The sequence below is a fragment of the Nannobrachium achirus genome (genome assembly GCF_963921795.1).
Source record: "Nannobrachium achirus genome assembly, chromosome: 18".
Classification (NCBI taxonomy): Eukaryota; Metazoa; Chordata; class Actinopteri; order Myctophiformes; family Myctophidae; genus Nannobrachium; species Nannobrachium achirus.
Window position 1 is genome coordinate 15,136,018 of NC_137825.1, and position 24,816 is coordinate 15,160,833.

The window sequence follows — 24,816 nt, forward strand, 5'->3', positions numbered from 1 at the left end:
GTGAACTGTATACTGTCATGAAACTGTACCTTTTTCTATGCAAACTTCTAATAAAGTCTTCAATCAATCAAAATGTAAACGTCTGTTTTCTCATGTCAATATAAAGCCTGTTGAATTGATTTGTTTAAATAAATAAAAATTTAAAATTGAGAGAGAGAGAGAGAGAGAGAGAGAGAGAGAGAGAGAGAGAGAGAGAGGGTAGAGAGACATAGACATTGGGTGGGTGGGTTGGGTTGGGAGCTGCACTGCACACAGAGGAGCTGCCGGAGGGGAACAGCCTCCCCCCCCCTCTCTCTCTATCTCTCTATTTCTCTCTCTCTCTCTCCCCCCCCTCTAATGTCCGCGTGACCGCGCCGCGCGCGCTCCCCCTCAGCGCCCCGTGCGTTCAGCTCCACTCCTCTCCACACACAGACACACAATACTGATCATATGATAGAGACACAGTCAGGCTGGCTGCAAGAGACACAGAGGGAATACCCACACATCGGAGTCGGGACACAGACAGGACTTATAACAACACTTAATAACTGAAGAGAAGACATTCAAAGTTATTGAAGCGGTTTGTTTGTTTGTTTATGTGACTGTTGTGTTGTCTGACTGACTGCACGGCGTGGGGAAGAAGAGACAACAACAAACCGAGAAGAGGGAGTTTGTGAAACTTTGTTAAACTTTTTTTTGGAAGGGGAGTTGGATTGGATACACAGAGTGTGTGTGTGTGTGTGTGTGTATGTGAGTGTGTGTGAGCGCCGCTCCGGGAGGAGGGAGGGTTAAACACATGAGGAGGTATTTTTTCAGGGAGGGAGAGGCTTTCTGAACTGTTGTTCAGCCCTTTCAACATCTATCTATCTATCAGCGGCGGTTTAGCGTTTCAAACTGCAACCAAACTAACTGCCCTGCCTCGGCTGCCTGCGTCCCAGACTGGAGTTCTTGTATAGTTGTTGTTAGACAGCCTGGCTCCTTCTTCACAACAGGGAGTGGATCACACTTGATCTACACAACAACACCAGGATCGATCCAGTTGTACCAGACAGACTGGCTGCATAGTGGATCGCACTGATTTCATATACCACTCGTCCTAGGATCCATCTGAGCCAGGCGACTGGTGGTGGTCCCAACTATTAGGACAACATCGAAACTTTCTTTCCCCCCACACTTCCCACTGCCGACTGTCAACCATCGTTCCAGCCCACCACCACCACCGCACAGAGATTGAATATTCGTCCTTCAGGCAGCCTTCAGGCTTCAGTGTGTGGTGCTCCAGACCAGCCAGCAGCATGGTGGGGGAGATGGAGGTGAAGGAGAGACCCAAGTCCAGCCCGGACTACCTCATGCAGCTGATGAACGACCGCAAGGTCATGAGTTCACTGCCCAACTTCAGCGGCATCTTCTCGCATCTGGAGAGGCTGCTGGACGAAGGTAGGAATATATGGGAGATGTCTCTACTCTCTAGCAGTGATTCTCAAACTTTTACATTTCAAGGACTCTGCCTTAACTTTGACAGTGTACAAATGGAACCAAATGGACCCATGTGTACACTGTCAGTTACAGACTTGCATGGGGTCCATTTAAGACCCCCCTAAGGAACCCACAGAGTCCCTGGAATGCACTTTGAGGAACCACTGGTCTATATAGCAACTTCACAGAGTTTTGTTTTTGGCAATAATATATAAGTTTTTATTCCTTCTACACTAAGTAAACCTCTCTCTATATATGGTCTGGCATGATGATGATAATCATAGTTTATTACGTTAAAAGTGATTTGTAGGTCACTTTGTCAGTTCAATTTCAATATCAAAATGGCCCTACCGGCGGTCATAATTGTTATACTTTAAAAAAAGCCACAAACTTCTACTGAAATGATATGTGAAAGAAAGTGAATGTTGCCACCGCCTTGGGACACACACACACACACACACACACACACACACACACACACACACACACACACACACACACACAGAGAGAGAGATGGGCAGTTGGTGCTGGATGGATGGGGGAACAAATAGGCAGTTGTTAGCCTTTCCCAGTGACCTAATGCGCAGGCTTATGCATTGAGTGTCGCCGGCCCATCCCTGGACAGGCACGACGACATGTCGATGTGAAAATATTTGATTTGGAACGCTTTTTCTTTTTCTTTATCACAGTCAGTCAGCCGCCCCAACCCTCTCTATACTGCAGCCTTCTGCATCTGCTTATATCACTAACATCAATATGTTATGTCAGTCAGTGATACCCCCAATCTTTTCACATTTCAAGGAACCCCCACAAACTGGGGGTCCATTTGCTGCCATTTGTACACTCTCAAGAGTTACCAGTGGAGTGTCCATTTCTTTTAGGGCTCCCCCGTACCCAACATTGAGAAACTATCAGGGGGTAACCCATGGCTACAACACAAAACACTCCAACTCAGAATGATGTGAAATAATAATTCCCTGAATGATCGGTATAATCATTCTGCCTCTAAATGTGATGGATTCGGTCTCTTATCCAATTTAGGCCTGAGTATCTAGATCCTGACCTGAGTTTTCTTCTTGTATTCAAAGAATGATGTTGCTTATACGGTATATAATAGCAACAATGTGACACAGATGTGTTCTCGGCTTGAAAGATATAACAACTTGTAGGTGTTCCTAGTAAGTGCTATACATTTTTGCCACTATATCACAAGTGGTTCTCAAATATCTTTTGGCTCAGGTCACCCCCTGTAAACAACCTTTTCACCCACGGCACCCCTGAATTACATTAGTTACTCTACAGTACCTATGTGAAATATGTGAATCTTTCCCCCTAAGACTACTTTTATACTTGACGTTTAACCACTTAAAAACCCCTATTCTGGGGGAATTTTCACCCCAAAAAAGCCGATCTACAAGCTTGTAAAGCTGCTATTTTTGGTGAACAGACTTGGTGTAGTGTAGGCTGAAAAGGATCACACCAAGTACAGTGAAACTCAGTACCGTTTGACTAAGTACAAGTGGTTAAATAAGTGATATTGAATTAATTATCATTGAATTATAAGTAATCTGAGGCACCTCCTGGACAGGCCATGCGTCTCAGGGCACCCTAGGGTGCCACGGACGACACCCACTTAGAGAAACCCTGTCCTAGTATCATCGTCAAAGATGTTTGTGTGAAGAAGACAGGTGTCGTCGTCTCTCTGATATAAAAGAAAGAGAGACGGATGAGTCACTTCCGAATGGATCCGTCCCATGTGAACGCCCGTCGCCCGGACACAAAAAAAAAGCCCCCAAAGCTGCTGCTGAATGCAGGGTTGTTCCGGGACATTGTGGCCCCCCTGCCGTTTGACAAACAGAGCAGCAAACCCACCGCCAGGGACGTGCAGAGCAGTGGCGTCAGTTCAGCAAAAGCTAGGGTATGGCAAAGATGGGAGTCCTCATGGAAAAGAGGCATTACATTTTGGATAACACGGTTCTATTGTGAAAATAGCAGATCTACATGCTCACAACGCCTCGCGCTGCGAGGCGTTGTGAGCATGTAGATCGGCTATTTTCACAATGTCTGAAAAAAAAAAAAAAAAAGTTTTGTCAGATTTTTACCCAGGTTTCTATGGTTTCTTGGGCTGGATATGGCAGCCTGGAACGGTTGTTCAAGTGCAGCTAAACTTGGCATGTTAGTTAACGTGCCACAATGAACAATAATGCATTGCACCTGTGCAGCTGACCTGCGGAACCTGGGAATATACCATTTAGTCAAGATGGGAGAATACAGTGTGGAGAATATATGTATATATGTTAACAACATAATATCCAGCGCAGATAGACAAAGAGACATTCATGGATTTATATTTAAAAGTAACTTTTATTTTTCCCCCTGGGGGACCCAGGGTATGGCAGCTGCATACCCCTGCCATACCCAATTGACGCCCCTGGTGCAGAGAATGTTAGAGAGGCAGGAGCTGAAATTTCTAAAAGTGGCCTTTTGGTGAAAATATTGAAAATAGCAGACGTCCAAGCTGTGAGCTTGGAGGTCGGTTATTTTTGTTTCTTGATACCACATAACCGCATAATCAAGTCATTACTGGAGATGCGGCCAGCGCAACGTTATGAATTTCTACACAGAGAGGGCAATTCTTTCAACAAAAGATGCTGCATTCAAGTTCAGGAGAGTTTGGACAAGGCAATTCTCTTGAATGCTGCCTTCACTCCTTCAGATATGGCAAGGAAAAGGTGGTGCATTTGCATTTCTTTCACCATAGTAATTCATTCATGGTCTGGAGAGAGGGTGCTTTTTACAGACGGGTAAAAGGGCAGGGGCTCAAGCCCCCTTTGATGTCTATGTGTGCCAGCCCACCTGGACTCGGTGCTGCCAGATTTTGTGCGAGAAACAAGCGTCCACATCTGTGAAAACTAGCACTTAAAAACTATTATGCATCGACTCTTTGAAGAAGAAAAAATACATTTTACAAGCTTGTAGATCGTCTATTTTCAAGTCTTGAAAATAAAAAGTGGGGAAATTTAGAATATTCTTTTAAACATTTTTTAAACAACACAAATATAGACATTTGAGGGCTCTTTGGCATGCTGCCAATGTTTGAGAATTGAGAGTCACTGTTGTACAGAATGAATTAAAAACAAATAAATGAGATATTCCATAAATTAGAAGTAAAATGAAAATAGCAGATCTACAAGCCGAAGCCACGCGTTGTGAGCTCGTAGGTCTGCTATTTTCGCTGGTATGGGTCCTGGGGCAAACGTCTAATTTCTTGTTTGGGTCTTGAGTTTAAAAGTTTGGAAACCACTGCTCTAAAGAATGAAGGCCATGTTTTCTAGCAGCGTGTTGTGGCTCTCTGCTGTAACTGTTATGTTGCTGCTCCTCAAAGTGGGGTCCTGGGCTCTCCCAGGGGGTCCTTGGGGGGGTCCCTGGGTGTTCCCCAGCAAAATGAGTAACGGTTAAAAAAAACACTTAAAGGGATAGTTCACCCTCAAGTCAAAATGACTTTTATTTCTATCGACTACTCACCCCATGGAGAGTTGATTTCATGGATGATATCAGTGTGGTTGCCATAGGCAACATACTATTCTCTATCCAACTCACTTTGTAACTTTATAGAGCAGAGGTCTTCAACACTTTCAGGCCAAGGAAACCTTAGTTGAGAGAGATATGAATCAAGGACCCCCACAACCTTATCATAGATTCCATATAGTTTCATCGTTTGACAGCACGATCATCAGTGTATTTTGGATTCATGTCAATTTGTGTTTTCAGATATTTAACCACTTGAACCGTCAATATTTAATAAACTTGACCTTTCACTCTGTACTTAGTCCGCTCTTTTTCCTCTCTACACCAAAGCTGTTTACATTTACGGGCCCTGTAAATGTAAACAAAGGACCAAAATGATTATTTTATCATTATTTTTCCGCTTTTTGTGGTCATTTTTTAATTGAAACACATATATGAAGCTTATTTTTTTATAAAATATTTTCGAAACATTATTTTTATTTTAGCATCCGTTTTTCAACAAAAAGTTGACTATAGCTCCTTTAAGCCCTTTAATTGCTCAAATCGCGGCCGAAGTGGATGTCTCAGTGACACTTGAGTTGACGCAGTTTTCCACTTTGTGACGGCTGGTGATATGACGGCGTGAGAAATACGATGTGTGGCGTGAGAGCGTGAGAAGAGGGTCATTTGCGTGAGTCTCACGCTCATTGCGTGAGGGTTGGCAGCTCTGCTGGGGACTCAGTTTAATAAATAGGCAAGCACACTTGCAATTTCCCAGAATTGCACCTTTCTAGTTTCGTTATTGTCACATTCCTAAGCCAATAGTTTGAGGAGGCTCTTAGTGTCTCCATAGGGAACAAAGCAGGCTCTTTGTGTCTCTCCATGGGGAACCACTGCAGGTCAGGAAATTATTTGTTTAGGAATATGACAAAAACAATATCCATGAATTCAAGTTTCCATGGGGTGAGTAATCTTTAGAAAACTTTTTTGGGGTGAACTATTCCTTTTAAGTCCCTATTTCATTTTTCGTCACATCCTCCAAAAAGATAGCCGATCTATGAGCTTGTAGATCTGCTATTTTTTGGCAAACGTTCCACCCCAGGATAATGGCTTTTGATAATCGCGATTTCTTTTGCCACAATAATCGTGATATGAAATTTTCATATCGTCCCATCCCTAACCCTAGTCTCTTGACATGAAAAATGTTTAGAGAATCACTGCTACAACGATCTATCACATACATAATAATCTCACACTGGGTCATGGATGTTCCTGTTTGTGGTATGTTGGGAAACCGTCTATATATAAACACACGATGACAGCTTGGAGTGTTGTTGAGATAAGGCCTGTATAACGCAGCACTGTTGTTCACTGTTCGTTTCTATCAGGCGGCTTCCTCTCCTTCTGCCATTCTCTCCTCTCCACTTGTCTCACTTCTCCTTTTCCGCCCGCCCGCATGCGTGACTGACCTACTCCCTCGTTTCCGTCGACAGCGTGACTTTTTTTAAAGTCTTCTCACTCCCATGTTTGTGTGGTGTTTGTGTGCCACCGTATAATAATAATCACCTCTGTGGGCCTCTTGCCATGAGAAGTATGACATGACTGTGTGTGTGTGTGTGTGTGTGTGTGTGTGTGTGTGTGTGTGTGTGTGTGTGTGTGTGTGTGTGTGTGTGTGTGTGTGTGTGTGTGTGTGTGTGTGTGTGTGTGTGTGTGTGTGTGTGTGTGTGTGTGTGTGTGTGTGTTTAATAGTCACCTTTGCGGCGTGGGTCAGAGTGGGTTATTAGGGGATCATGGCTGTCATTGTAGCTGTGGCTGTAATTATAGTCAGACCTACTATAGTTATTATGGTAGTGACTTATCGCCCGCTAGGGCAGAGGGAGACATGCCTGTTAGCCTGCTGAGGTCAGATGATATTTGTGACTCGAGGCAGTCATTCTGTGTGTGCGCGCGCTTGTGTGTGTGCGCGCGCTTGTGTGTGTGCGTGTGCGTGTGTGTGTGTGTGTGTGTGTGTGTGTGTGTGTGAATGCTGAAGCGCTCGAGGCCTGTGTGTGTGCGCACGCGCCTGTGTGTGTGTCTGTGCAGTAGCCACTTATTATGGCGCTCTAGCATGCCATTACAAATGCATCATAGGGTAGCATTGGTCATCTGAGTTGGCCCATAAACAAACAGGGAAGAAGAGCAGCTCTCACTCATTGAAGGTTATCGCTTGAGCCAGACTTAAACCAGACTTAGGCCAGACTTATCCGACCGATGCCGGTCCCGATTTTTGGCGAGTTAGCATGAAGTCCACAGATTACCGGTGTTTATAACAATGTTTTGTCAAACAGTTGCAAAATCAATTGTGGAAGAAATTAATAAAAAAAAAAAAGAACTTGGATTTCATTTAGGTTTTTCGAAATTAGAGCTTGTAGAATGTAGATCTTCTGTTTTCAAAATAGATAGATAGATAGAAAGATAGATAGATAGATAGATAGATAGATAGATAGATAGATAGACCTTCCTTCTAGGGCTCTCACGATATGACATTTTACATGACGATTAATTGTCACTCAAATAATTGGCGATTAACGATTTAATTGTGTTTTTGTTGTTGATAATTACATTTCTGTTTGGCTTTTAGGCTTTGAAGTTGTACATGGTAGATATGACACATATACAAAGAAATTACTGACATATTTCACAACTTACTACTTAAAAAATAACTTTGATAGTGGAAATAGCCGATCTACAAGCTCACAATGCGTCGCATCTTGTAGATCTGCTATTTCCACTATTTCGGACATTTTTCAACATTCACGATTATGACGATTATGACAAAATAATTGCGATAATGTCAAATAATCACGATTAGACGATTATGTAATAATTGTGACAGCCCTACTTCCTTCCTTCCTTTATTATCCCAAGGGGGAAATTCAGTCACCCAGAGGCGGCACAGCAGTTAAGGTTACAAATTACAGGACAGTAAGAAAAAAGAAAAAGGACTGTTGTGTACAGCCGAGCGACAAAAAACAAACACGAAACAAGAATCAACAATACAGGAGAATCAACCAATCAATATATATATAAAGTGTCTTGAACAGTTGAAAAAGACATAACATAACAAAAAATAGTAGTACCTAAAGTTTCTATAATGGATTGCAATTTTAAAGGACTTTTCTAAGCATATTGCAAACTCCAAGAACTTACAATGGTCCATTCGTTCAAACATTAGGAACTACTTATCAACGCAGTGCCAAAATATAATAATACACATATATATACATAAGTGTCTGCACCAAGACAATAATAATAATTCTTAGCCTAAATACTTAAAAATGTGCACAGAGCTAAAAAAAAGTGTCCAAAAGTCACTGCAGTTGACCAGTGCCGTGTCTCAACGATCTACACCTAATAATAACAACATGCCCAAGACAAGGATGTCAGGTTGGAAGTTGTTAAAGTGATCCCTGACTAATACGACAAATATGCCTTAATACATTATAATTGTCCTCTATAACTACAATGTAAAATTAAAAACACCTCAATTATTTTATTTATTCTAGAAATAGCTAATCTTTCACTCAATAGGGGAAATGCCTGTCGCAAGTTGATGATGTCATAAATGTCAAGTGTGATCTATCCCTATGGAATTTATGGCATGCATGTGAAAATAAAAACAAACTTAATACTTCCTATGGTTAATATGAGCATCAAATCAATATTTCAAATGTGTTTGTGTTTTGTTTTTTTGCACATGCATTCCATAAAAATGACACATGACATTTATGACATCATCAACTTGCGACAGGCATTTCCCCTACTGAGTGAAAGATTAGCTATTTCTAGAAGAAATACAATATTTAAGGTGTTTTTAATTTTACATTGTAGTTATAGAGGACAATTATAATGTATTAAGACATATTTGTCGTATTAGTCAGGGATCACTTTAATAATCGGGAGTCGGTGACATCCACGCTAGCACGCCCACGCACGCATGCACGCGCACACACACGCACGCACATGCACATGCACACACAATTTGTGTGTTTGACAAAAATCCAAACCATAATTGACTTTGTGATTTGTAATGAAAAAGAAAAGACCCTGAAAAGATCAGGTTTTGTTTTGTGGTGCTGTGCTGGTGCAACAGGTGTGGTTTGTAACGTTGAATTCCCTGCTGTGTTGAACGGGTGGTCAGACTCCCATTCAGCCAGTCTAATATGATCACAGTCACGAGGACACTTTGAGAATGATTAGTTTGTGCATGGCAGCGGCTTCAGTGACTTCCCTCTGTGTGTGTGTGTGTGTGTGTGTGTGTGTGTGTGTGTGTGTGTGTGTGTGTGTGTTAAATAACTGTCGTCCTCTCTGTCCTTAACCAGGGTTGCCAGATTGTGCGAGAGGAATAAGCAACCAGGTCTATACGAAAACAAGCCCAAAAGGATCGACCACATGAGCACACCTAATTACATTGGCTGTTTGAACATAGCAAGAAAGACAGACATTTTTTTACCTAAGTAAAAGTGGCTACACCACAGTATAGAAATACTCTGTTACTAGTAAAGGTCCTGTATTCACAATTACTTGAGTAAAAGTAAAAAAGAAAAAGAAAAAAGCATTGCAGGAAAATGTACTTAATGATACTAGGAGGAATAATCTTTCCCAAAAAGTGTACAGAAAGAGTTAAAATGATGTTTTTATGTGGCCACACCCACCAGTTCACTGGTATGTGTGGTTGTCATGGTGGGTGGTGACCCAGCTGAAGTTAGTCACACCCACATGTGTTGGGTGAATGGTAATTAGGGGAGGGGTTGATTCTATGATGTAATAAGTATGGGTGTTTTTGGAACGGCACGTCTGACCCAGCAGGTGGCATCCTCCAGCTAAAAACCCAAATAAAAAGAGAATGCATAATTGCTCATAACAACCACATCAGGGGGTCTAATGAAGTACTGTCAACCTCCTAGACACATGAAAACCAGAAAAAGTACAAAACTATGGCACCACCTCTTTAAATGGAGTACCAAAAATACTGCCAAAACATTGACCCATCTACAAGCTCACAATGTGTCGTGGCTCGCGACACTGCACGTTGTGGGCTTGTATATCACCGATATTCGAATAGCCAAAATTATAACATATATACAGTACATGGGGCTTAAGTGGTTAATGTATGTTTTGTAATAATCATCTAAATGTGCCCAAACCAGACTTAGTTGTAACTCAAGCGGTCAAATAATTGTAGTGGAGTAAAAGGTTTTAACATTTGTCTCGTCTGAGATGTAATGTAGTCGAAGTTTAAAGTATAAAGAAATGGACAAGCACAAGTAAATGTTGAAACAAGTACAGTACTTGAATAAATGGACCTAGTTTTGTTCTAGCTTTGGTCCATAGCGTTAGTGGAGTTCTACCTCCCAAATCCTTGGCAAATCCGGAAAACACCACCGTCTGGTCCGAAAATAACAAAAACTGTTTCGCTCCTCACCAAACTAAAGGTATCAGTGCAGTGGACAGTTGAATGCTTACTCTACTTAGTGGACGAGGTCTGGGCCCCCCACCACACGATTAAAATACATTTCTAGGGCAAAATTCAAAATATTCCACCTGGTGGAGACTCCATTTCTTCTAGTTTTTCACTATTTGTCATCGCCATCACGGTGCCAACTCAGTAAGTACTGCCGCGCATGTCAGAGGACCGAATTACACAGAGCATTAGTTTCATTGGGTGTTATTCAACTCTGCGACGTTGGAAGTCTTCAACCAGGAAGAGTGTCTCCATCCGGTGGAATATTTTTCATTTTTCCCTAGAGATGTATAATTATTAACCCTTCTTGTGCCTATCCCGAACAAGTTTGGGATATTTTCAATCCAATACAATATTGTTTTTGCTATTTTACTTACCCTGAGCTGCTTGTAGAGATGTGGGTGGTCCTGGGTCGTCCTACGCTTTCCAACGAGTGATGCTAGATGGTCCGACGATTTATTCCATTGAAAATGGTTTAAAATAAAGTTTAGAGCCCCCTAAAAAAACCTCAATCTATACTGTCGGCGGCGCGACGTATTCCGGGGTGCCTATCTAGTCCGGGATATTTAATAAAATGAATTAATTAATCGGAGGCCTCAACGAAGCCCCGGTCTAAATTTCCATCCATGGCCGGGGCCGAGACTCGGCCATCCACGGCCCGTAATCGGGCAACGCCGCCGCATCGCGCCGCCGAATCCAATACAAAGTCACATCTTTAGAGAGCATTTTCTCTGAATTGTGTTCCCAGACCAAAGACAAAGTTTTTTTGCGACTAAAATAGCTTCAGATCGGGCTTCTAAAAAATAAAGAAGCTAATGGCTAAGTGTTAGCTAACTTCCTCCTCTCGTCATACATAACAGTGGCTGTAGTGAAATCACAAGGCACTACGGGCAGTGTCGACGGAAGCTACAGCGAAGGCCTATACAGATATTTCTGGCACTCTAGCGGCACCTTGTGGCCCGGGGCACTCATTGAGTTAATCGTGTGGTGGGGGGCTCAGACCGCGTCCACTAAATAGAGTACGTTTTCAACTGTCCACTGACACCCTTGGTTTGGTGAGGGGCGAAACAGTTTTTGTTATTTTCGGACCAGACTACGGGTCTTCCCGGATTTGCCAAGGATTTGGGAGGTAGACGAACATAGCGTTAGGGAGAACTCCACTAACGCTGTGGACCAGAGCTAGTTTTGTTCCAGGGCTGATTTTGTTCCAGGGCTGATTAGAGAAGACAGATTGAGAGAGGGACACAGATTGCCAGTACAAACATCAGGCTCAGCTGCTTGGCTAGATTCTACATTGTGGTGCAGAATGTCAGTCTGTCTGTCTATCTCTGTGTGTCCTTCAGCCTTTCCGCCTGTCTGTCTGCCTGTCTGTCTGTCTGTCATGAGGCTCCTGTTTCACCAGTTGTAATCGTGATGAGTCATCATGGCCGCTTTCGGCCAACATGTCGGAAGGCTGATCTCACGTCTAAAAGATGAGCGTTGTGTGAAAAGTGTCGATTTAACTCTGACAGTGTTGATTTAGTGATGAAACTTACACAAACTCCTTCCTGCTGATATAACCCAGGGAGTGTTAGCTACAAATCGAACCATAACGGGACCTCCATTTGTTTTGGATTTGTATATGTAGCTGTAGCACCTTCCCGGAGTTAAAGTTAACACTTGGGATTTTAAAGTGTTCAGTTTACAGTTTACAGTTTAGGCATTTAGCAGACGCTTTTAATCCAAAGCGACTTACAATAAAAAATAAAAAAAACGATTAGCGATCAGTGATGTAAAGTTACTAAGTAGATTTACTTAAGTACTGTACTTAAGTACTGTACTTGAGTACAATTTAGAGTTGTACTTTACTTGAATATTTCCAATTTCTACTTCTACTCCAATACATCTCGGATCCAAATATTGTACTTTTACTCCATTACAGTTATTTGAGTTACTACTTACTTTGCAGATACAAATGATTATATTCTAAAAGAATACAATAAACCACTTTAGCCCAATTTTATACCTAGGCTATTTGAAAATAGACGATCTACAAGCTCACAACAGCTTGTAGATCTGCTGTTTTCAAACATTTCGTGGTACTTTAAGTACATTCTGATGCCAATACTTTCGTACTTTTACTCAAGTACATTTTGAATTCTGGACCTCTACTTGTAACAAAGTATTTCTATATTGCAGTATTGATACTATTACTTGAGTAAAACATGCAAGTACTTTTTCCACCTCTGCTTCCACCCAAACTTAAGTCACCTCAATTCAACCCGGCCCTAACACCCACCTCTCCCCTCCCCTCCCCTCTCTCTCTCTCCCAGAGATCGGACGAGTCAGGAAGGACATGTACAACGACACAATGAACGGCGGTGTGCCCAATGGGCGGGACTGCGAGGATCTCCCCGAGCCCATTGGTCCGGTGGCTCAGCTGCAGGAGAAGCTCTACGTTCCCGTCAAGGAATACCCCGACGTGAGTAGCTGGACGGCCCGACGGACCGCCGGACCTCTTGACTTTTGACCTTCTCTCCCCCGAGACAGATTCCATTGACTTTTCACTCATGCCGGCTTATCGTCGCAAAGCTAATCTTTAGTTAAACAGCGGAAGACGCCTCGCACCCACCGTGATTACAAGACTTTAGATAACCGACCACTAATAGATTATTAAAATATTTAAAATAAATATTTGTGGGGCCTTTATTGACAGGACAGTAGACTGACAGGAAATGGGGAGAGAGATGGGGAGTGACATGCAGCAAAGGTCAACGGGATCGGGATTCGAACCAGCAACACGCTGTCAGGCATCATAGCCTACTATGTGGTATGCGCCTGGACCACTAGGCCAGCAGTCGCCCCATAACCTTTTTTTCCTGAAGACTTATTTTCAACAGAAAACACAATCTAAACTGAATACAAATTCTTATTTAATCACTGAAAAAGTGTCTTAACTGAATATCAACTCTTATTTAATCAGTTAAAAGTGTCTAAACGGAATATCAACTCTTATTTAATCAGTAATAAAGTGTCTAAAATGAATATCAACTCTTATTTAATCAGTAAAAATTGTCTAAACTGAATATCAACTCTTATTTAATCAGTAATAAAGTGTCTGAATCTAAACGTAATTTGAACAGTGAAAGAGTGTGTAAACTGAGGTTAGTTGAGTTTACTCCAGAACTCCCACCCTGAACCCCAGCCCAGCCAAGCTGGTGTTCAGTGTCTGTCAGTTTGTAAATCTATCTAACCACTTAAACCCTGTATATACTTAGTGGACTGGGGTCCCACAGGGCTCCACGCGTGGTCCCGCTCCTTTTTCTCCTCCTTTAAACCGAATCCATTCGCCGAAAATAGCCGATTTACAAGACCACGGCGTGTCGCGTTGCTCCGAACGTTTGCCTCAGAATAGCGAGGGCGGCTAGGGTTCATTCATGTGGGTAAGATGAGTTGATCCTCATGAATGGACATGCACGCACACACACACACACGCACACACACGCACACACACGCACGCACGTGCGCGCTCCTCCGTATCACTCGATAGATACGTCCAGTGACAGGCTGTTCTCGTTCTACACACGCACGCACGCACACACACGCACGCACACAGCGAGAGAGAGAGCGCGCGGTGGAACAGTTGAGATCAGGGTATAAATATAGAGAAGCAGATACTCTGGTCTAGATGTCGTCTTGTCTGAGTGAGTGAGTGTTTGTTTGTTGGTGTACACATGTGTGTGTTTTTTGTGTGCATTTTTGTATATATCTGGCGCAGGTATGCGCGCTAGTGTGTGTGTCCTGCACGTGCCTTAAGTCCGGCGCGGTCTTTTCAGAATGAGAGGAATGCCCAGCAGTGGGGGATTAGGTTACCAAAACATACCCAGACACGTACGGTGACTTCAGCGGAACACCACCGGACAGGGAGAGAGGGAATGAGTGAGACACAGAGAGAGAGGGAGAGAGAGAGAGAGAGAGAGAGAGAGGGGCTGAAGGGGGGAGGGGTTGAGAGAGGGCAAAAAGAGAAGACAAGATGGAGGGTGACAGAGAAAGAGATACACACACTCGATTTTGTTGTACAGTGTAGTATTTGGGGCTTGAGGGGTTAAAGATGGGGTGCCATGATTTTTTACCCCGCAACAAAACATGATTATCAGGTATTATAATTATACTAAGAGGAAGAATTTTCCCCAAAAAAGTTTACAGAAAGAGTTAAAATTATGTTTTTATGTAGCCTCGGAAACCCAGGCTTCTTTTGGCGATAGGAAGAAAAAGAAGCCTGGGCGATCGCGTTATGATCACTGTTGGAGGAAGTGTAGAATTTCCCTAACCAATCAGAGTGCAGAGAGCGTCGCACCGAATGTGTTGACGTCATGACGCAGCAGCGTTCTCTGCGCTGAGCAGAGGAGCAGAGGGGGGTGGGGGGAGGAGAACACATGCTATTGGCCAGAGACTCGCGGAGAGATTCGCTGCGCCCGCCCATCTGCCTACACAAACTGGTCCGCGTTAGGTTAGAGTGGGTGGGTGGTGACCCAGCTGGAGTTAGCCACACCCACAGTGTTGGGTGAATGGTAAAAGGGGAGGGGATGATTACATGATGATTACATGATGTCATTAAATCAGTGTTTAAATCAGAGGCTTTTAGCTTTCAGGAAGTAACCGAAAATACACAGGGAAGACATATTTGCATATTATAACCACACCTGGCGGTCTATTAGAGTAATGTTAACTCCACAGACACATACAAATCAGGAAAAAGTACAAAACTATGGCACCGCCCCTTTAAGGAGAAGAAGAATGAAGTGGGGGGAAGAGATGGAGTCAGGCCTAGAAAACAGATCAAGACAAATGTTCTGCACGCGCAGGCGTGGTGCGCGTCACGCATTTCTGTCCGCGCAAACAAACACACCAGCACACACACACACACACACACACACACACACACACACACACACACACACACACACACACACACACACACACACACACACACACACACACAGAAGGGCAGCTGCCTACTTAATCACTCAGCTTTAGTGACAGATAAGGTTAGGGGAACATCGCTGTCCTGCCATTCCGACACATGCAATAATGTGCTATTCCTGTCTCACACACACACACACACACGCACGCACGCACGCACGCGTGCGCACACGCACGCACGCACGCACACACACACACACACACACGCACACACGCACACACGCGCACACACACACACACCTAGGGCGACATCACATACATGTCTAATGACACATGCACACATGCACGGAACAGTTCCGCGCACATATTAGGAAAGTCTGTCTTGTCTTGTCTTGTCTTGTCTTGTCTTGTCTTGTCTTGTCTTGTCTCTCTGACTGTTGTCTTGCCTGATTGTCGGCTGTCTCGATTATCCGATTAATGCTAAACGTAATCAATTGAATAATCTGTAAAATGCTTTAAACTGATTGATAGTTGATAGTTAATCGCCCAAGCAGTCTGTCTGTCGGTTGTCCTGTGCCTGACCGTGTGTGTGTGTCTGCGTTGCAGTTCAACTTTGTGGGGAGGATTCTGGGTCCTCGCGGCCTGACCGCCAAGCAGCTGGAGGCGGAGACCGGATGCAAGATCATGGTGCGAGGGAAGGGATCCATGAGAGACAAGAAGAAGGTAGCGTACACTGCACGCTCCATCACTCCATCACTCCTACACAGGGGTCCAGTTGTCTGGATTTAATATGAAGCAAACACGGAACTAAAAGTTCCTATGTTTGGTCGCTAGTTGCGCTGTTCTGGTACCAAAAGCAATATGTTCTCCATAGGATTCCATTCATTTCCCCCGATCTTTTACATTTGATTTTCTTACCTTAACTCATTTACTGTCTTTTACAACATCGCTGAACTCATCAACTGCCGCGTCGTCCTTACCTTTTAACGTGGGCACGTGTGCGATGTGCGCGCACGATCTGTGCACGGATCATGTACCAGGCATGTGTAGACCCGATCACAGCTTTAAAATAAAAAAAATCTGATTGAAAAAAGACCATTCCATCACTGAGAAGCTTCTTCTACTGTTTACATGAAAGCTAACGGAAGCTCTGGTCCTGCCGGAAACTGGAAATGCGACCGGAAAACAGTTCTTCGAGGGTGATAAACAGTCCAGATTGGTGATAAACAGCGATTATACTTTTAAATGTTTTATAGCGGCGGAGAAGAATTTAGGGATTTTATCGGGACTATCGGGGGAGGCGTTAAATGAGTTAATAAACATTGTCATAAATACTTAATGGTTCCTGTCGCTAGTTTAAAGCCTTGTTTCAATCACCATGATATGCGTTTTGTGAAAATATGGTCCCATTTATGTTATAATTGATGCTAAAGCAGGGTATGCTGTATGAGGGGCTTGTGATGATTATTCTTCGTGTCCTTTATTTTTCGGCAGGCTCAACACATTTACCCAAGTATCCCGTTGGCAGCCAATAGCATTGCTCTGGTACCATTAAAACAAGATGGCGGAAGGGCAAAAAAAAAGCTCTGATAGAAATATGGACCGTTCCCACCGTCCATATTCTTTACGGTCTATGCTCCTACACCCATCTATTTTTTTTTTTTTTTTTATCCTTTTGACCTTTGTTTCTAATTTTTCTCATTATGCAAATATCCCTGAATTATCCCTTCTGCTGACCCCTATACTTGGTCACATGGGAAGGTATAGACCAGTGGTTCTCAACCTGTGGGTCGGGACCCCAAATTATTTTGGGGGGTCCCCAAATGATTAACCTAATGTGTAACATTGTTTTCTCACTCTACAGTAAACAAACCAACATAATGTTTAAATGTATAAAGGGTATCTGCAAATTTCTAAAGTGAGAATTTAAGGACCTTTTAATACCTTTAAAATGACAAATTAAACATTGGCCAAATTTTCTAATATTGGAGGCAGAAATTGTGAAAATAGTTCATGCTCACTGTGAGCATGTAGATCTGCTATTTTCACAATAGAACCGTGTTACACAAAATGTAATGCCTCAACTCTTAGTGCTCTTCAGGGTGGAGGGGTCCCCAGTTCAAATATGATTATTTTTGGGGGTCGCGGCCTGAAAAGGTTGAGAACCACTGGTATAGACAAGCTTCTCGTCTGTTCGTAGGTATGTCCTGCCCCATCCCACATTGGTCAAGCTTAATGGCGGGACGCTTAATGAAATTAACTCGTATAAATAGCTTCACGCTGGGTGTGATTTGTTAGGTAAGGAGAGGAAGAGCAAGAAAAACAAAACGGGACAGGAACAGTTACATAATAAAATGTTCTAATATCGAGTAGAGGGGAAGTATATGGTATAATACAGTATGTACATATGGTAGCAGGTATGTACATGAGGTTATAAATAGCCCATTCAGATGTGTACATAGGGCAGCAGTTGAACTTAGGGGTGGGCGATATGGAAAAATACAATATCGCAATATTTTCCCAAGCTGTATCACAATACACAATCTTATCACGGTTCCTTTTGATGTTGGTTTTTATTGTTATTTTTCAAGTTACTTAACAGTACAACCACCAACAAGATAACAAAAACTAAAAGAAAAAGGAGTAACAGACCATTTGGACCATTTGGACCCCCCCCCCAAATGGACCCTTACAGGTCCATTTGGTTTCATGTCAGAGTTAAGGGGAGACCTTGACATTTTAAAGTTTGTGAACTACTGATTTAGACAAAAATGAAGGTTTAAATGGATTCTGCAATGAATCTCTGTATTAACAATTCAAAAGGAATTTTTATAAGGCTCTCCCTCATTGTATCACGATATATACGATATCTCTGAAAAGGCATATTGTGGAGACATTGTATCTTCTCAAGTAACGATATGTATCACCATATCGCCCACCCCTACTGGTGACCCTCCACCCTGATGAGCACTTGGAACGTAAGACTGAGGCATTATATTTTGTCTCGCTTCCATGCTCCCAATCTTTCCAATCCACCCACCCACGCTTTCCTCCTACCACTTACGCACCTAAAGTACCTTATTGATGAGACTCCATCATACTCCTTTGAGGGTCGCCCCGCCTCCATCTGGTTCAGGCCGGGCGTGTGAAGAGTTAAAACAGCTGGCATAGCGGTCCAGGCGCATACCACACAGGCTCTGATGCCTGACAGTGTGTCGCGGGTTCGAATCCCGTTCCCGACGACCTTCGCTGCGTGTCACTCTCACATCTCTCTCCCCATTTCCTGTCAGTCTACAGTCCTATCAATAAAGGCATAAAAGCACACAATAAAATAAGCAATAGCTAGCTGTCTTGAGGTGACCAACTCCACGCTTATCGCCGCTGCTCATTGACATTCTGTAGCTCATTTTGCAGTCCTCCAGATTGTGTGGCTTGCTACGATCGGGTCCAACATTTAGTTCAGTGACCATGGGGCTAAAGAATCGTCCAGAAACTGTGTCCCTGCTCACTCTTCCATTTGAATGAATAGTATGGATGTTTTTATTGGACCTTAAAAATACAACTGAGGGATCGATTTTACGAATACAACATTAGAAAAAATACACGTGAAGCCTTAAGAATACGACTGTGGCATCCGATGTCTGTGGAGATAATAAAGTTCCATAGAATAGACGACAACCTTATTCCGTCCACGTAGGCGACTGTACGTCGCGCAGATACGGGAAGTAAACCGGAGATGTCGTGTCTTGCTTTGCTATTTTGTCTTGGTATGGAGGCACCGCTCATCTCCTCACTGGTGGGCACTGGGCAGGAAGTTCACCCCTGTGCCACCCAAGTGCCCCACTGATCCATGTCTTATTTAGAGGTTTGCGTCTGTGCATGAATGTTGACAGCACTGGACCCAAGAAAAGGCTCTCAGCAGGAATCTAGAGGTTAATTGAGGGGTTACTTAATTGAATATAGAAAATAACCGATTTTCTAAAACACAAAAAGAGTTGCAGATCTACAAACTCACAAGGCACCGATCAGCTATTTTCACTATTCTTGACACGGTCGTAGAACAAATTATAAAATAGAACTTTAGTGGTTAGTCAGACTAATCGAGTTATATACGTATACTGATAAAAAAAATAGAATCCTTTCATGTTGATTTGTTTATTGACACAATGGACAGAACAATCGCTAAGAAGATAGTTGCAGCCTTATTCCCATGTTTTCCGCCCTTCTCTTATCACTCTTTGTCTTTTGCCTCTCTCTCTCTCTCTTCCTATCTGCACTGGACTGTCTCTTCTTCACCCTCACCCCCCCTCCCTTTATCTTTCTCTCTCTCCTTCCCTCCCTCCCTCCCTGTGAGTAGTTGTCAGGGCTTAGTTTTTCCTGGTTGTGTTTAGCGTTTTTGGACCGGTCCGCCCCGCTCTCTCTCCCCTGGTGTCGGGGTTTTGGACTGAGTCGGCGCTGCAGTGGAGAGCGTCCAGCATTCTTTTCCTCCTCCGGCGCTCCGGAACATTCTCTACCGCCGCACGCACTCATGCACACACCCTGCAGAGAGAGAGAGAGAGAGAGAGAGAGAGAGAGAGAGAGAGGATGGGAAAGACAGACAGACAGACAGAGAGGGAGAGAGCGAGAGAGGGAGAGGAAAGGAAAGCAGAGAGAGATACTGTGACAGTGTTGATTTTGACAGGAAATTTAGATTTAGTTTTAGTCCGTTTTTAAAGACTGACTTCATATTTTAGTCATCTGAAAAGTTTTTGTCTAGTTTTAGTCGACTAAAGTAACATACTGTAAGCTTTTAGTAGACTAAATCTACAGTTGATTCTGTCGACAAAAGCAATTATTTTGGCCGGCCTTGATGGCGTCGTAATGGCTGATTTTATAGTATTGGTGGTTGCAATGCTGAAAATAGCAGGACTACAAGCTCACAACGTGTCGTGCTGCAACGCCTTGTGAGCTTGTTGATCTGCTTATTTTCAGAGCGCAACACCTGAGCGCAACCAAACATAAAATGACTTGTCTTTTAGTTCTACTGCATCTCTTCTCCACTTGTGCCTCCGTGACATTTTAGTCTAGTTTTTATTTGTTGACAAAAGTGTCATCAATATATTTAGTCATAGTTTTAGACATCATAGCTTAGTTTTTATTTAGTTTTCGCCAATGACCAAAGGTAGTCAACGAACATTTTTAGTTATAGTTTTAGTCGATTAAATAAACACTGTGACTGATGTTAATGCCGTTCTTAACCACTTGAACCCGAGCGTCCCTATTCTTGGGGGGGGGGTGAACATTCGCCCGAAAATAGCAGATCTACAATCTCTCAACACGTTGCCTCGTAGATAGATAGGCTGTTTTCGGCTATTTTGAGCTTATAGATTGGCTATTTTCAGCAAAGAAATTTGGTGTTGGCAGTGAGGGGGAGCAGACCTGTTAGTATAGAGCAGTGGTTCTCAACCTGTGGGTCTCGGGACCCTCATATTTTGGGGGGTCCCTAGATGACAGTGAAGTGACAATTTAATACCTAAAAAAGAAAAGAAAATACATTAAATCAATTACTGCATCAAAAGTCATCAAGGAACAACTATAAAACTGGTCATAACATGGGCCAAATTGTCAAATAATATAAGAAAGACAGGAAAAAATCCTTGGCCCGTGTAGGGCTTAGGTCAGGGTTCCCCAATTAGTTTTCCCCAAGGGCCGAATTATGTCTAGGGTACCAAGCAGAGGGCCACAACATTGCAGGGGGTGACGTTGGCGTTTCCGCTACTCCAGCAACAGTTCAGATATCGTCACTGTCGGGCAGAAACCTCGTATCTCCAAGTTTCAAATGTGTATGTTTTTTGGTAAAGCAAAGCCCTGCTTCCTCATACAAGATCGTCGCACAAAACTAGTGAAAACAGCCGATCTACAAGCACAGGCGTTGTGTGCTTGTAGATCGGCTGTTTTCACTAGTTTAGTACGTTTTTTTAGATGATAAATACAAAACGAACGGTTTTGGACATGCAAGGTTTCCACCCGACAACGACGATATACTAGTGTTGTTGCTGCTCTTATACCACCATCATTACTGGGGTTGGTGGGGGCCAGACAGTAGCCCCCCGCGGGCCGCAAATGGCCCGCGGGCCGCCTATTGGGGAACCCTGGCTTAGGTGGTTGAACAAAAGGAAAAAACCTCCCTTCTCAACGCTATTTGTCATGACCTCAGGAGACTTTGTTTCCACAACCACTCAACCTGAGAGAGAGAGAGACACTGAGAGATAGAGACTGAGAGACAGAGAGAGAGACAGAAAGCTGGTAGAGGTAGACAGATATAGAGGTGAACAGCAGAGAGAAAGCAGGTTTTTTTGTAATGTTCCACAGAGAGCAACAGGAGGCCCATCATCAGAAAGAAGGCAGGATATAAAAAAACAACATTAAAATGCAACAAAGTAAAACGGGTCAAACCGTTGGATGTTACAGTATATGAACTCCATCAACGCATGTGCATGCCTCTGGAGTTACATACTGTGCGTGTGTGCGTGTGCGCGTGTGTGTGTGTGTGTGTGTGTGTGTGTGTGTGTGTGTGTGTGTGTGTGTGTGTGTGTGTGTGTGTGTGTGTGTGTGTGTGTGTGTGTGTGTGTGTGTGTGTGTGTGTGTGTCCGGATAGCTCTCGGACAGCTATGAAATTCCCTCTGTCCCAGAGACAATGCTTTCTGGCTGCATCTTTACAGTAAATGTCCTTAACCCATTTTAAGCCTATTTGAATTTTATGCTAATTCGAAGTCGACTGAGGGCACTCGGAAGCGAAGCGTTTGAAGTGTGTGAGTGTCTGTGTGCGTGTGTATGCGTGCGCCCGTGTGTGCGCATTTGAGTAACAGACATGGCGAGGACCGTTTTAGTGGTCTTCACATAGAGACATGGTTGTTTCATGGTTAAAATAGATGCTAAGCTTACACTTGGGAGAAGATGCAGGTCAGTGTTAGGAGTGGACACTTAGGGGTTGGGGTTGAAGTTATGTCTGTTTTATACTTAGTGGTCCCTCCCAGAAAGTCGAATCATGAATGCTGTCCTAACTAGGGATTGGACGATAAGCATCATTATCGTTTATCGTGATAGAAAACACTCACGATGACTCACGATGACCTTTTATTTGCCGAGCTGCATATCCGTTACCATTTAAACCCTCTGTTGGTAAAACGTACTTATAATATACGTACTTGATACAGTCTTTTTTTCACTCTCTATCAAATGTCTTTGCCAAAAGATTGCAGCTCTATAAGCTCACAACGCGTCACAGCTTGCTTCGTTAAGATCGGCAAATGTTCCGCCCCAGGATCATGGATTTTCATTATCGCTATAATATCGTAAATCACGATTTCTTTTGTCACAATAATCGTGATATGACATTTTCCTAGTCCCATCCCTAGTCCTAAAATGTTGGTGTCCTCACAGTAGATCTGTTATTTCTCAGCTATTTTCGATGATGCCCTCCTAACATTTTGCTGTCCTCACAAGTCCAGTAATCCTAACCTCTGTGTGTGTGTGTGTGTGTGTGTGTGTGTGTGTGTGTGTGTGTGTGTGTGTGTGTGTGTGTGTGTGTGTGTGTGTGTGTGTGTGTGTGTGTGTGTGTGTGTGTGTGCGTGTGTGTGTGTGTGTGTGTGTGTGTGTGTGTGTGTGTGTAGGAGGAGCTGAACCGGGGGAAGCCCAACTGGGAGCACCTCAGCGAGGACCTGCATGTGCTCATCACGGTGGAGGACACGCACAACCGCGCCCAGGTCAAGCTGCAGCGCGCCACCGCGGAGGTCAAGAAGCTGCTCATCCCCGCCGTGAGTACAGCGCAGCGCACACACCCGCCGCACGCGCTCAGTTTGCACCACCTGTGACACACTGACCGCACACGCTCAGTCTACACCGCCGGCGACCAGTAGTTCACTCCCTGCTGCTAAAGTCAAAGATCCTTGACCCATAGACCATATTCACACGGCGGCCATTTTGCTATCAAGTTAATGAAATGCCACCCCGTTGGCGATAATGGTATCCGTAGGAGATCCGTGGTTTGCCGTGGCTTCTGATTGTCCCCCTGGTTTACAACGTCTCATCGGCTCATACGACCTTCGCAACACTCGCCACGCCGACTCGCTCGCTGCCGCTTGCTCGCTGGTGTTGAACCGAGGCAGTTTCTACAAATGCCTTCTAAATCAGTACTTTTTCATCCCAAGGACCTTCTTTCTGAAATAAGCCTTTTTTTGTGTTATCCTTTTGACTAAAAATGTGTTCAATTACATGTGTTTTGTCAATGAATCGATGGAATGATCAATCAATCAGTCATAGCCAAACTCACGCCTCGCCGCTAATTGGACACAACAAGTGGGCGCGGTCAGTCCACTCCCCATCTCCACTCAAAGTAAGAGACTTGGAGTCTTGCAGGTGCGTTTGGAAACACACTCCGAGACTGGAGTTGGACAGCTGAGCAGGCGCACTCAGTTCAGAGCAGTCGGAGCGCTGGCTGCAGATACTCAGAGCGGCAATTTGGTCTTTTAAACTCTCGCGATGCAGGAAATCAGTCGGAGGTTTGGGAGCCGTGCTTTCCCATTGTCTTTGCTAAAACCCAGTTGATACGCCGTTGAATTAAGAGACAAGGAAGCGCTGTGTGGCTCCGTAATGATCAGACACTGAAACTGAAGGTGCTCTTTGGAGAGAGTTCGATTGTAGGTCAAAACATTTAAGTTGCCCTTTGTAGTAGGCTGACATCCAAGTGAGTGAGACTGGGATCAGGCTACTCACGGCTCAGGGGCTTTCATCAGAGTCCAGTAGTTATGACAAGCATATACGCACGCGTCATTTATACAGTATAGCGACCCCGGACTGTCAATAATCATTACAGAAAGATCATTACAAACAATCAACTTCGCAATACAATTGTATACACACATTATGTCCACGCTGCTTGTCTCACTGTAGTCCCAGTCCCACTCAGTTCATACACCATTGAGTGAGAGTGTTGCATAGTATCTACAACGCTCCGCATCACAAGTTTTCACCGTCTTACTATGGAGTGTAACATTAGGCTTACTGTACATCAGTGGTGTCAGTTCAGAAAAGGCTAAGGTATGGCAACATGACTGGTGTCTTGCACGCGCGCCTTCGCACGCGTGCAGCTGACTTGCGGAACCTGGGAATATAGGCTACCATTTTGTCAAGATGGGGAGAATACAAGTGTGGAGAATACAAGTGTGGAGAATATAATTATACCTTGTAAAATTTTGCATTTGTAGTTATTTTACTGTAATTTAACAACATAATAACCAGAACAGATAGACAAAGAGAGTAACTTTTATTTCCCCCCCCTGGACCCAGGGTATGGCAGCTGCATACCCCTGCCATACCCAATTGACGCCCCTGCTGTACATCTATCTATGAGAGTATGCAAACAATGCATCAAGCTTGTAGATCTGTTTTCTTCTTTTTTTTTTATGGCA

The 24,816-nt window shown here is 43.6% G+C and overlaps 1 protein-coding gene across 2 annotated transcripts in view; it reads left to right on the top strand.

Annotated features, from left to right (window-relative positions):
* Positions 1–509: 509 nt before the first annotated feature.
* Positions 510–24,816, top strand: part of qki2 (QKI, KH domain containing, RNA binding 2) — a 48,588-nt gene continuing 24,281 nt past the window's right edge. For both annotated transcript variants that reach the window (XM_080746926.1, XM_080746927.1), the window contains exons 1-4: positions 510–1,416; positions 12,778–12,926; positions 15,974–16,090; positions 23,020–23,163. In XM_080746926.1, coding sequence (XP_080603052.1) covers positions 1,275–1,416; positions 12,778–12,926; positions 15,974–16,090; positions 23,020–23,163 — 552 coding nt within the window. In that variant the 5' untranslated portion in view covers positions 510–1,274. The remainder of the gene's footprint in view (positions 1,417–12,777; positions 12,927–15,973; positions 16,091–23,019; positions 23,164–24,816) is intronic.